A 13,595-nucleotide genomic window follows, 5' to 3' on the forward strand; every position below is an offset into this window, starting at 1 on the left:
ATATAAGATGAAGATGGAATTAACAAAAAATGTATTAACATTTAAAATCAATAACCATTTTAAATAAAAGAAAAAATGATATATGTTTGTTTTTCTTTTCAAAATCATCTGGACATTTCATAAAATGATATGTAAACTAAAAATTTAAAATCAACTCCGGAAAGCCTCTTTTCATTTGGGATTAAATTAAAAAAAAAAAAAGATTGCTAATAAATCTTCCACCGTGGAGTAGAAAATATTATATCCAATATATGAAATAATTATCAAAACATATTAAACCATAACACTAAATTAAAACTTTCTAATTCAAAGCATAAGACAATGGATTCCTACATCTCTCCCTATAATGTCCAACACCAACGCATCGGCTACATCCACGTCCAATAACATCTTCACCTTTGGATGGTATGCGTTGCATCCTTGGCCTACCGGCTCGCCTACGTGTCCATCTTGGTGGAAGAACAATACGACTTACCACGTCATCTGGGACATGCCACTGTTTTTCATCTAACAAAGGGTAAATGGACTCACCGTAAGCTGCACGATATGCATCCGCAGTGTAGTAATGAGAACACATGCCATAAGGAGCAATTTTGCAGTCTCTGCAAGCGGCAATACAATGATCACAAGGATATTAATCAAGATCGAAGACTTTGGATGAGCATGTTTTTGATTGGAGATTAACTGTACCCCTCAAACTCCCACCTTCCACAAGAAATTCATGCATATTAATGGCTTTCACACGTAGTTCGATGGACTCCAAATTTCATAGTTTGAGTTGCTCTTCCATATGGTCAGTCACAGGCTTCGTCAATTTTGCACCTGCAGTACGTCACTCATAAAACCACCTTTGTAGTAAATCCCGTATGTCCTCTATTAAAGCTACTATTGACATCTCTCTCGTATCTAGAAAAATGCCATTCAAGCTTTTTGCAATACTGGTGGTCATGATAGTGTACCTTCTACATGGACAAAGAGAACGTGCCCACCTTGTAGAGTCACATGATCGAATGTACTGGGCAGCCCTACTGTTTTTTGCCTCAATTTGCCCCATATAAAACTCAAAATCTTCAACCAAATATGCACTAGCTGCGAGCATGAAACATTGTATTATTGATTCATCTTTCGCATGTCCATTTGCTTTAATATTTCTACTTATATGGTACGTGCACAATGCATGGTATGCATTGGGAAAAACTTGCGTAAAGCCCTTTCAATAGCGGGGTGTCTATCACTCACAAAAACCAAATCCGAAAAATCTCCAATGGCATCCTTGAGGTTTTGGAAAAACCATGTATATGCTTGCTCGTTCTCTCCATCTCCAATATCGAAAGCCAAAGGATATATTTGCTTATTGCCATCCATGCCCGATGCAATATACATGTACCCTTTGTATTTCCCTTTCAATGTAGTTGCATCAACGGCCAACACGGGTCTTATGTGGGATTTAAATCCCCTAATGCTTGCTCCAATCGCCATAAAAAAATATACAAAATTGTTATTGTCATTTGTTTTGATACGTGTAACAGTCCCAGGGTTCTTCGACACTAACTCATAACAATAGGCAGGTAACTTAGCAAAATTCTCCTCTGGAGATCCCCTAACACGGTTAAGTGCATAGTCTTTACCTCTCCATGCTTTGTTGTAACTTATATTCACCCCATATTTCTGCAAAAAATCATGTTGAATTTCTTTGGGTTTGTAAATACGTGCAATACCTTCATATTTAGATTTGATACATTGCTTGATAACCCGGCTACTGACTTGCTTATGTTCTCGATGCACGATATCTAACGAGCAACTGTGTACATTATCAAAAATTCTCACAACAAATATTTCTCCATTTTTAAATGTGGTTGCACGTAGTCGCCATTTACAAGTATTTTCCAAGCATACAACCTCATACCGTTGTGTAGTTGACCGTGTCACCTTGAACTCCTTATTTTCTCGCATGCAATAGATATTCAGTTTATTCTGTAAGTCACGTTTGTTGCGAAATAATTGTCCAACTACTATGCTCTCACAGCCAGTGAACTTTGACGAAAATATGGCCATAGAACCACTTCTGTTGCTCGATGATATGTGGTCACTTGTAGCACGATGAACCCTAACATCATCAACTCCTTCATTGTTCATTTCAGGATGCATATCATTATTATTGTCCGGCAACTCACGATCAAAATCTTCATCATTATGATCAACATCATCCCCTGCTGCATTGTAATTCTCATCATGATCAATATTATGCAACTGCTCATACTCCTCATCGTTAGGAAACCGTTCAACATAGTCACCTCCAACATCAACTCCTTCATGGATGTTAAATGATGTCCAGGCCCCACGAACATCAACTTGATCTCTAAACTGAGTTTCTTGAACTATAATTTCCTGAGATGTAGCCTAAATAGGTTCAGTACTGGAAGCTTGTAGTAGACGAATGCCAATTGGAGGACAAGAAAAAGAATAAAGATTACTCCCACTATCCGAAGCAAATGCTGTTTGATGAACATTTCTACATACATGTTCAACTTTCGAAATCATCTCAACATACAATGGAGGCCGCATCATTGTCATCCCTCCATTCCTCACTTCTTGAAGAAAGCATTTCACATCCCTATCACATTGTATTTCTGTATGATCCAACTTTTCTGCACATCGTTCATATATCCATTTTAGCTTTAGCAAATATTCATTTCGATCTATCTCAATAGAATTGAAAATCTCATCCTCTAACTCTGATTTTATGCATCTCTTGCCGATGGAAACCATTATATTTTTACCATTTCGATATTCCCAATTACCACCATCATTTTGTACCAATGTTCCATTGTATAAAACCGCAATTACAATATCATCATCTTCCATTTTACTACAAAATTAAATGAATAACGTTAAACTAAATCAATAAATATATGAAATTTTGAATAATACTAAACAAACATATTAATTGTATTAAAATGTTGATTCTGTTTTTTTTTTTTTTGGCCAAATATAGCTTTTTCCTATTGGCGGAAATTTGGCGAAAAACTGGCGGAAACTTGGTGGAAAATTGATGAAAAATTAGTGGAAAACTTGCGAAAACTGACAAACTGGAGGAAAATGGTGGAAGTTCATCTTTTTCGCCAAATTTCCTCCGTTTTTACTGTGTTTCACAATTTTTCAGTTTTACACAAAATTTTTCCCATTTTCAAACCATATGCCATTTAAGTATCTTTAAAATCATATATAACAGCTCATAAATTAATTTTTTGCTACCCATATTAAATAAAAAGCTTAAAAATTCCAAAACTAACAAAAAATACAAGAAAAAAGAGAAAGAGAAAAAAGAAAAAAAATTCATATTTCCTTACTTTCATCTAATAAGAAAAAAAATAATTTTTTTCCCTGAGTTAGTTTCAGATATGAGAAAATACAAAAAAATGAGAGTAAGAAGAGATGAGATGCAAAGATTGGCCTTTGAGAAACTTTTACACGAACGGCTGTGTAGCGGAAGAAGGAAAGGGTAAAAAAAGCCTTTTGCGTCATTTTTAATTTTATCAAAGGTATTTTTGTCTCAAGATGACTATTTTAAAAAAAAAATATTTTTTTTACTATTTTTCAAAAATAAAGTTGTACGGTGACTATTTTTCGAAATAACCCTATTTACTAACTTCTTGAGCAGCAAGTATGTACAGGCCCATTCATCCAAAATATGTGTGTGTACCGGCCCAATTGCGAATAAGACACATCTATTCAAATTTACATATATTAACAAGCATTTCAGTCTCGCACCAGCAAGAAGGGTTGTTAATTATATCAATAAATGTGGGAGGAAAGCCGGATGTGCATATGTTGAAGGTCCGAGATTTGCCAGTGCAGTTGCAAATCAAGCGGAGAGACAAAGGCTTAACAGATTCTCTTCTCATAGAATCTTCAAAATTATTAGCGCGTATATATATATATATATTGAGTTTTGATTTAGTAAATTATACTTATTATGTAAGATATTGTTATAAAACATATATATATATATATAGATATGTATATATAATTTTTATTTTTTTTAAAAAATTTAGTATTATTTAAACATCACATAAAAAATTAAATTGACTTCCAATAAATGATTCATTTTTCCTTATTAAAATTTTAATATTAAAAAAACAAAAATAATAAAAAAACTTTAAATTAATATGGATATTTATGATTTGCTTCCTAGCTAACCAATAATAAAAGTGAACTAACTAGTCTATTTAATCATTATTGTATATTGGATATATATGTATATATATATATATATATCTATCTCCGTATGCCCGGTTAATGAACTTGATGTGGCATTGAATTAATTTTTTCCTAATCCAGCAATTCACTCACCGCAAGAATTATTTTTTTGGTGAAATAAGAAATTCGTTGCCAAAGCACAAAAAGCCTCCAAAGAGGAGGAATTACAAAAAAAGATCACCTCCAAGAGCGTCGGTAGCCAAAATGTTCAAAAGGTCTCTTGGAAGAGAGACTAAGCAACTAGAACAATCAAAAAGCAAATTATCTTGTAAAGCTTTCTTTGCGAGAAAATCTGCAGCATTATTAGAATATTGACATATTCATTTGATCGCCATTAATAATTCCTTTGAGCACCTGGCATCTATTTACTTGAAGAATAGATTCTTTTACTTGTTCTGCTTGATATTGTCCTGAGTTATTTGAAGCCAATGATTTACAAAGTCCAGGAACATTTAGTCATATTCGATTGGAAGCAAAAGTTGGGTATTATTTAATGCTCACTATTCCACCAAGTTTTCATGAGAGGTTCAAGCCGACAAAAGGAGTATTGGGTAAACATGTGGAGAAGAGACTTGCCAAGAACATTCACCACTAATAAAGTGTGGTGAAAAATCAAATGAAAAGAATTCAATAGGAAAAATAGGAGAGATAATTAATTGTTTTAAAATATTATTATATTTATATATTTAGGTGTTTTGGACATTGCTACATAAATGAAAGAATAATTTTTGTTATTCAAAAAAGATTTAAATTAAAGAAAGTGTTTCCTTCTTTGTAATATTATATATAAAAAGTTAAAAAATAATGGTTTGTTTTTAATTATCTTTTATTTCTATTTTTTATATTCAAAATATGTTTTTAATTTTCCATTTAGAAATTTCATATTTCATATTATTTTAATAAAAATTTAAATGGGACAACAGTATTCATTTGAAAATATTATGGAAAAAAATTATTCTTTTAAAATTGTTTATTTAAAGCTTTAAAATTTTAAAGGGGTAACTGATAGTTTAAAAGTTTTACATTTAACTTCTTTTTTTTTTTGGGTAACACCTTTACGTTTAACTTTAACAAAAGTAAAATAAACTTTTCATTGATAAACTATGGTAAATCCTTAGATTTAACCTTACATTTATCGGTTGCGTGCATTTTAATAGTTTCTTTTATGCTAAAGGAAGTTGATGATAAAAATTTAAAAATATAAAATTTAAATATAAGAAGTTAAAATTTAAGAGGTCTAAATAAAATTTAATCTAATATATAAGGTAAATTTTATTTAAACTTTTTAATTTTATCATAATTATATTTAAATTTTATGCTTTAAAAAAATCATCATTAAAATTTTTTTTCTTTTCTATATTTGTTAAGAGAAACTAATTTTTCAATTTTTCAATTAATTTTTACAATTAAAGTCATAAAAAAATTAAAAATTAATATTTTATAATTTAATAATATTATAAAAATATAATTATCATCTTAAAATGATAAAATTAAATGCTAAAAACTAACTATGAGTTTAAATAATAATTTTTTAGAATGTGAAATCTAACTACAATCAACTATAGAAGAATTTAACATGAAATTTTCACGGAAAATATATCTCCTTATTTTTGACTAAATTTGTAGTCTTCCACCGATAGAGTCCTTTCATTTGTTAATCATTTTTGGGGAATAGAAAGGTATATGCAATCCGGTACGCCCAGAACCTACCTTTTATTTTTTTATATTTGCAAGAGGGTCCAACAGTTTACTTGTACAGTAATTTAATGTAGACAAGGATGAAGGAGGACCGTGTATTGAGGAGGACCGTCTATTGTTTTTTCTTCTCAATATAATAATCAAGTTGTTTACTTAAAAAAAGTAAATAAATAAAATTAGACGTGGATTAGGGGGTTGAACTTAAATTTCTGATCAAACTGCTTTCATCACTCATCAAAATTTTGTATACGACATATATATATATATATATATATATAAAATGAAAAATGATTCTCTCAAATCTATTATTAAACGAATGTTCAAAGGAACATAATAATACAAGATCTTAATCTATTAGATATAAAGTGTTTCTATTTACACGAATAAAATAGCTTTCTCCATTTTAAATTTATTAAAACTATTAAAAAGTCCTTCAATCTTCTTCTTTATTTATTTATTTATTTATTTTTACAATTTACTTTTTAGGGTTCTTATGTTGGCTGACATCTTCTTCACCGTGTAGTAGGAGCAAAGAAGCAAAATTTCGATTAAAATCCACATAAAGAAGGTCTTTATTAGTGGAATATGTGCATTGATTAGTTTGTGTTTGCAGGAAGTTTCTTTGTACTTAATTTATTTTATTTGGGAGGGGGACAGAAATGAGGTAGTGGATTTTGAAGATCTGTGAACATTGAATTTGGGAACTCCCACTATCCCACCCCACCTACGAAAAAATTCAGGTGTTCCAAGAGTCTCGCAAAGAGGTAACAACAACAAAAAATAATAATAATAAATAAATGAGGTTTTAATAATTTAGTAAAAACAATGCAGTGGGAATAACTTCGTACCCTTTACAAAGAACTACCCTTGGCTAAATTGTAACGGCGCTTAACCAAATATATCGGTGTTTTATTTATTTATTTTTTTAAATTTCTATTTTTATTTTATGGAATAGCATGCCTATGCTATGCTATATGCTATGTTTCGGAATATATACGAATCTGAATGAATACGATGGGGTAGGAAGAAAAAAAAAAAAAAACAAAAAAAAAAAGGAAAAAGAAAAAAGGGAAGAAGAAAAAAGTGGACCGCCGGATAAAGACAAAAGAGTACCATTACCTCGCAATTTCTTGGATTTAATATTCATTTAATATTTTATCAACATACAAGTTAAAAAAAGCCAAAAATTCATCAACACACAGAGAACCTCACAACGATCCTTTTTGGGCTTATGATCGTTGTGAAGGTAATAATACTGCCAGAACTTTATAGCTATCCCTGTTATATGTTCGTGTCATTATTTACAGATCTACTCGTTAATTAACTTAAATTTGTCATCCCATTTACAGCTATATATATATATATATATCAGTAGACAATATTGTTATTTTCTTCTTCTTTTTGTTTTTTTAATATATTTTTTGCTAGAGATGAATTTTCATAAATAATATCCCTTTGCTTTGTGTCTCTGTGTGTGTGTGTGTGATTTTTTCCCCCCCTGCACTAACAGCTGCAGGGTGAAAACAATTACTAGCTCAAAAGTTGGAAGAATCCAAGGCTTTGCAACAAATAAACAATTAGCAATTATGAAATCTCTTGCTTTTATACTAACATTTAACAAATTGATTTTTGCATCTATGTATTTCATTTTTTAGTCTCAAAAGGAATATTACAAATAAGGAAAATCAATGGAAGCCGCAACAGGTAAGTCGCATGAATATTTTATACACCAAAGTTGCATTCTTGTTTTCATGGTCAGGTTTATCTTTTTTATTTTTCCCCAGCTATTTTCAGTAAGCTATAGCTACCTAGCTTCTACCGATATACATATATATATATATATATATATTTATATTTATATATTTATATTGGCGCAAATATACAATTTTGATATGTTGAAAAATAGATACATCTTAATAATGTTGGAACCTATTTATGAATATGGGTATAATACAGCTGATACTCGTATCGAGCTCTACGTGGCAGCTCTGAAAGGCGATTGGAAAGCAGCCGAAAAGGTTGAAAATGATATTAATAGAGTGATTACAGAGAAAGGGGAAACGACTCTCCATATTGCTGCTCTGGCAAGAAAAGAGCAGTTTGTGAGAAAGTTGGTCAGTAAGCTGAACAAAGAAGACTTGGAAAAAAATAACAAAATTGGTAACAATGCTCTATGCTATGCCGCTGCCTCTGGAAATGTGGAAATTGCCAAGCTTTTGGTCAAAGCTGGGAATGAAAAGTTGGTAAATCCAGATAGTGGTAAAAAACCCCTTTCCATGGCTGCTACCAACGAACACGGTCAAATGGTGAGGTATCTTTTTCACAAAACCAATAGTATTCAATATTGGGAAGAAGAAGAACAAGCTGAGCTGTTCACCACCTGTATCGGCATGGGTTTATATGGTAAACTTTATTTTTAGATCTACTTTTTCCAACTTTACTTTCCTCATTTGTCTTTTGAATATTTTTGCTGTATACATCTTTTGTTAACTTTTACATTCTTTATACAAAATATGAAACAAAGAAGTAATTCAAACAGGTTGACACACAATAGCATGTTCTGTTTTCTGGTATATGGAAAAATTATTGCTAGTGCAAGACTAGTGTTTCTTGAATATAAAATGTAAAGAGGAAAAAAAAAAAAATATTCGATCCCCATATTGAATTTATGGAAGAACATACTGAGGATGCTTCCAAAATATATATATTCATGTGTATTGATTTTTAGTTGTCAGGTTGGCCTGGGTGGCCAACCAATTGCTCGTACTCTGTTTTTGTTTGGCTTTATGCCTTCTTTGAATTAATTTCTTCCTTTTCCAAAAGAAAAATAATAATAATAATAATAATAATAATAATAATAATAATAGAATAAAATAAAAAATCAATCGTTGTTGTGAACTTGTGATAGGATAAATAAAAAACGACACATTTCGGATATAATTAAAACAATTGCATGGATCCCCCTCCTTCAATTGTATTAAACCAAATTAATTCAATCATGCATGCATGCAAGATTAATTATATATAAGTTTAATCTGGCCAACATTCATGTGGCACAAGATAATTATAATTGTATCTGAATTTTTTCTTTGGTATTTTTTTTCAATTACTTTCTTTGGTAAATTGAAATATGCAGATTTGGCTATAGACATGCTAAAGAGCAACCCAGGACTAGCTAAGGTTAGAAACAAATATGATGAAACAGCATTGACTGTGTTAGCACGAACACCTCTAACTTTTGTTGGTAATGATGAGAGTCAATCAGCTGGACTACTCAAGAGTTTTCTTAATTTATCATGTAAGTCCACATTTAATTCAATCTAATTATATATTTAATAATTAAATACAGAATTAATTAATTAATTACTTTATTAATTCTCAGTGAAAATGCTTTGTGATAAAAAAGAATAATTAACTATATCAATTCTATATTTAATAATTAACTATATTAATTATAAAGTTATTTATTAAAAGAATATTAACTATATTTTATATTAATTATATTAATTACATAGTTAATTAGCTATATTAATTCTCAATGAAAAAGGTATAAAGCTGCCGCGTTTTGGAAAATCAAGGCAGTATTCTCAAGCATTAGACTTAGTCAAAATGCTTTGTGATTATTGCTTGAATAATTCTGATGAAGAGAACCAAAGCTCAGCTACGGAAGTTGCAAATCTACTATTTGATGCGGCTGAAGCAGGGAATGTGGATATTTTAATCAAACTAATGCACTTCAACCCTGACCTACTGTGGGTCAAAGATACTGAAAGAGGAACTATCTTTCACGTGGCGGTTGAGAATCGTCACGAGGACATATTCAATTTGCTATTTGAGTTCGGTGCAATTAAGGATCTTATTGCAAAACATATTCCTAGCAATGACAATAACTTGCTTCATTTTGCTGCAAAATTACCACCTCAAAAGAAGCTCAACACTGTAAGCGGTGCAGCTCTTCAGATGCACCGAGAGCTTTTGTGGTACAAGGTACGTACATAAACATCAATATATATGGTCTGGCAGCTTCTATTTCTTAATTAATATATATTCAAAACATGTTCTGCATATAAAATCGGTGTAAAATGTTGAAAGTGTATTATTAATTTAATGATTTAAAATTAAAATTTTAATCAGACCAATGAGGATTTATAATATTTGTTAAGAATTATGTTATATATATCTCTATCTGCAATTGAATATAAAAAGCGAAATGCCTAGAATTCTTTTAATAAAAATATTTATATTCTATTAACCAAAATGGCTCATTGTGCCCTTTTTTTTTTTTTTGGATTAAATGTTTTGTTTTGTTTTGTTCTCTTGTCCTTTTTTTTATATTGTGTTTTAAGATTTTTTTTTTTTATAGGTTGTGTTAATAGTATAATTAAACATTTTAGTCTTTTTTAGTTTTAAGTCTTACATTTCCTTTCAGTTGATTCTAATAAAAAAACAGTGTTTACTTTTTAACAAATGACTATGCTTTATTCTAGTAAATTTATTGTAGCTTATTTTTTAAGTTTTCAATATTAATAGGCTAAAATTCTTTACTGGATAAATTTCAAATGCACATGGTTGACTGGACTAGCATTGGCGCAGATGGAATAGATGATGGTTAATGAGTATGATAGAAAATTTTATAAATATAGTATTTATATCTTATAGTTTTATTATTCCTTTTTTCACAAAAGTGTCTTATAGCTTGATTTTTCTTGTTTGTAGATAACTGAAAAAGTAATTGACACTATTATAACGTGGCCATGGCAAATATAGATATATATATATATATATATATATATATATATATATGTATATTGAAATATATTCCCTGCATAAATATTAATGTGCCAAGTACCATGATAACATTAATAGCTTTCTAGTATGCAATTAAAAGTCCCTATATAAACTCGCTCCATTTGCACACAAAAATAAAAAAATGTGGTGGAGTGTATAAGGAAACAGACATGCTAAGACAGCTAATCTAATTAAAATTCAATATGGCACTGCTTTGACTCATATAGCTAAAAAACCATTCAAAACTTTTTCCATTGTTAAATTTACATAAAATGAAATCCCTATTGATCAATATTACTTTCCTAATTAATCTCTCTTGAATTAATTTTTATTACAGGAAGTAGAAAAGATTGTACCAACTCCATACAGAGACTTGCCTAATTCAAAAGGAGAAACCCCACGTGCTTTATTTGAAAAAGAACATAAAGAATTGAAAGCGAAAGGTGAGAAGTGGATGAAGGACATAGCAGCTTCATCAATGTTGGTTGCTACACTTGTTGCAACAGTAATGTTCACAGCAGCAGTTAGTGTCCCTGGTGGATTCAATAATTATAATGGAGTTCCAATTCTTCTAGATAAAAAGCCTAAGCTATTTGTGATTTTCACAATATCAGATACAGTAGGGCTATTCTCCTCCACAGCTTCTACTCTGATATTCTTGTCCATCCATACCTCTCGCTATGCTGATGATGATTTCCTTAAGTTCGTACCATTTATGTTGATGTTCGGAGTTACTACGCTTTTCATAGCCCTAACAGCCATGACGATCACTTTTTCTGCCACCTTTCTTCTTTATTATCATCACCATGGATTGGCTTTCATTTCTGTCATTGTGGGTTGTGTTCCTCTTCTTTACCTTTTGTTAATTTTTCCTCTTTTAGTTGATCTTTTGGATGCAATTCGTGGTCCGAGGTTTCTGTTTAAGCCAGGAAAACATCTATTTCACTAGCGAGTAATTGTCTACTTATCATGATATGTCGTAACTATATTTCATATTTGAACTCTATATATGGAATAAGTTCTCGAGGTTTAAAAAATAATGGCACTCACGTTATTCTTCATATTTTTTGCATGGTGTTCATTTTGCCTGTGCATTTTCTTTTATATTTGCAAAATGTTTTATTCTCTGCTCCAATATTTCATACTTGCACCATTATTTGCATATGGTATATGGTACCATTGTTATCTTTCATATAAAGCGCGAGTCATATTATTGGATTTAGTAGGGTTGTAAAACAAAGCCAATTGTCCATAAAAAGGAACCCCTTGCGTAAAATATGAGCCCGCAAAATTTCCTCTCACGGCCTCCGGCACGATGGGGCCTTACTTGCACCAAGACCCTGCCCAATTGGATAATGTGTTCCTGGTTATTACTTTTTTGGACATAGAATTAATTTCAAATATACACCTATTTATTCAAATAACCAATAAAAATTAATAATGTTTTTAAATGTTTTTTACTTCATGTAAAGTTTTATAAATTTTAATTTTCGCAAAAAGGAAAAGATATTATTAAATTTGTTTTGTTTTTTTTAATAAACATACTAGAATGTCTAGTTGAGGACTAAAGCCCAAGTCCGATTACAAGGTAGGTTTAATAGAAATTGATCCAGTCCATCTTTCGCATTTGGTGATTATCCTGGGCCACATTACCCCTAAAAAATGAATGGAGAATTTAGCCCAATATCCTTATTTGAAACGTGTTAATGAAATCTACCCACCTTGATTGAATTTTTTTTGTTTTACCCTTTCATTTTCATATATTCCCAAATTACCCTTTTCAAATATCAAAAAGGAAAAATCAAGCCCTAAACAGAGCATAACGAAGAAGAAGAGGAAGAGAAAGTGAGAAAGAATGGCAAAACAGCTTGGGATGACCAAAGAGTTCTTCAAGAGAAGGGACGGAAGTCAACAATCATGGTTTAGATGGTTTCTTCCTTATCGAATCTAAGATGAAAGTGCAGGAATTAAAGCGTGGAACTGAAAGCCTATCTAGGAATTTGCAGGTGATGTATGCTTTGTCGTTGGACAAGTCAAATCTGGCTGTTTCAAAATATCAGGTTGAGTGCATGGATGCTAAAGGATTAGTAGAACCAAACCATCAAACTCGAGAGGTAAGTTGCTGTGAAATATGTTTATATAACTTATATTCTTAATTTTATTTTATTTTTCTAAAAATAATTAATTTCACATCAAGATTCAATATTTTGGAGCTTCTAAATTACTCCTTCATTCATAGTTTGTCACAATTAGACAAAAGATAATGACAGTATCTGGTTTTTGCTTGAATTATTCACTTCCTTATTTGGTAGGCCGATAATTCCCAAGAAAAATACTTTATAAAGGAATATGACTTTGTAAACTGTAATGTCTTTTTTTTTTCTTTTTTTTTTTGGAAGCTATTTGGGACATGTTGAGAGAAGTATTTTTTAATTCAAACTTGTCCCCAAAAAAAAAAAAAAAAAAAATCCCAAGTTTCGTATTTAGATTTTTAAAATTTTTGTTCCTTCTTATATTTTCCATGCACCAAATACTAAAGAATTTTCAAAATCAATTTCTGGAAAATGATTCCTCATTGAAATAATGTAATAAACATTTTAGTGTGTTATTCATACAAGTAAAATGTTTTCCTTAAGATTTCTTATTTGACTACTAAAAAAAAAAACATTCTAATGGAGTGAATTATTTATCATTCTTGTGTTGTAAATTAAAGTGCTTAGACTTTGGATGTTTATCTCTAGGCAATATATCTTTTATTTGAATTTCTTATGGATTATTTGAATAGACTGGCTTCAACTATTTGAAAGTTTCTAAATTGGAAATGGAAATTTAAAAGGACATTTCTTTTT

The 13,595-nt window shown here is 30.5% G+C and overlaps 1 protein-coding gene across 1 annotated transcript; it reads left to right on the forward strand.

Annotated features, from left to right (window-relative positions):
* Positions 1 to 7,804: 7,804 nt before the first annotated feature.
* Positions 7,805 to 11,786, forward strand: LOC125421588 (ankyrin repeat-containing protein ITN1-like). The gene is made up of 4 exons (XM_048470814.2): positions 7,805 to 8,361; positions 9,095 to 9,256; positions 9,506 to 9,945; positions 11,084 to 11,786. The coding sequence occupies exons 1-4, from the start codon at positions 7,851 to 7,853 to the stop codon at positions 11,693 to 11,695; spliced, it is 1,725 nt and encodes a 574-aa protein (XP_048326771.2). The 5' UTR covers positions 7,805 to 7,850; the 3' UTR covers positions 11,696 to 11,786.
* The last annotated feature ends 1,809 nt before the right edge of the window (positions 11,787 to 13,595 follow it).

This window comes from Ziziphus jujuba, chromosome 8, assembly GCF_031755915.1.
Source record: "Ziziphus jujuba cultivar Dongzao chromosome 8, ASM3175591v1".
In the NCBI taxonomy this organism is placed as follows: Eukaryota; Viridiplantae; Streptophyta; class Magnoliopsida; order Rosales; family Rhamnaceae; genus Ziziphus; species Ziziphus jujuba.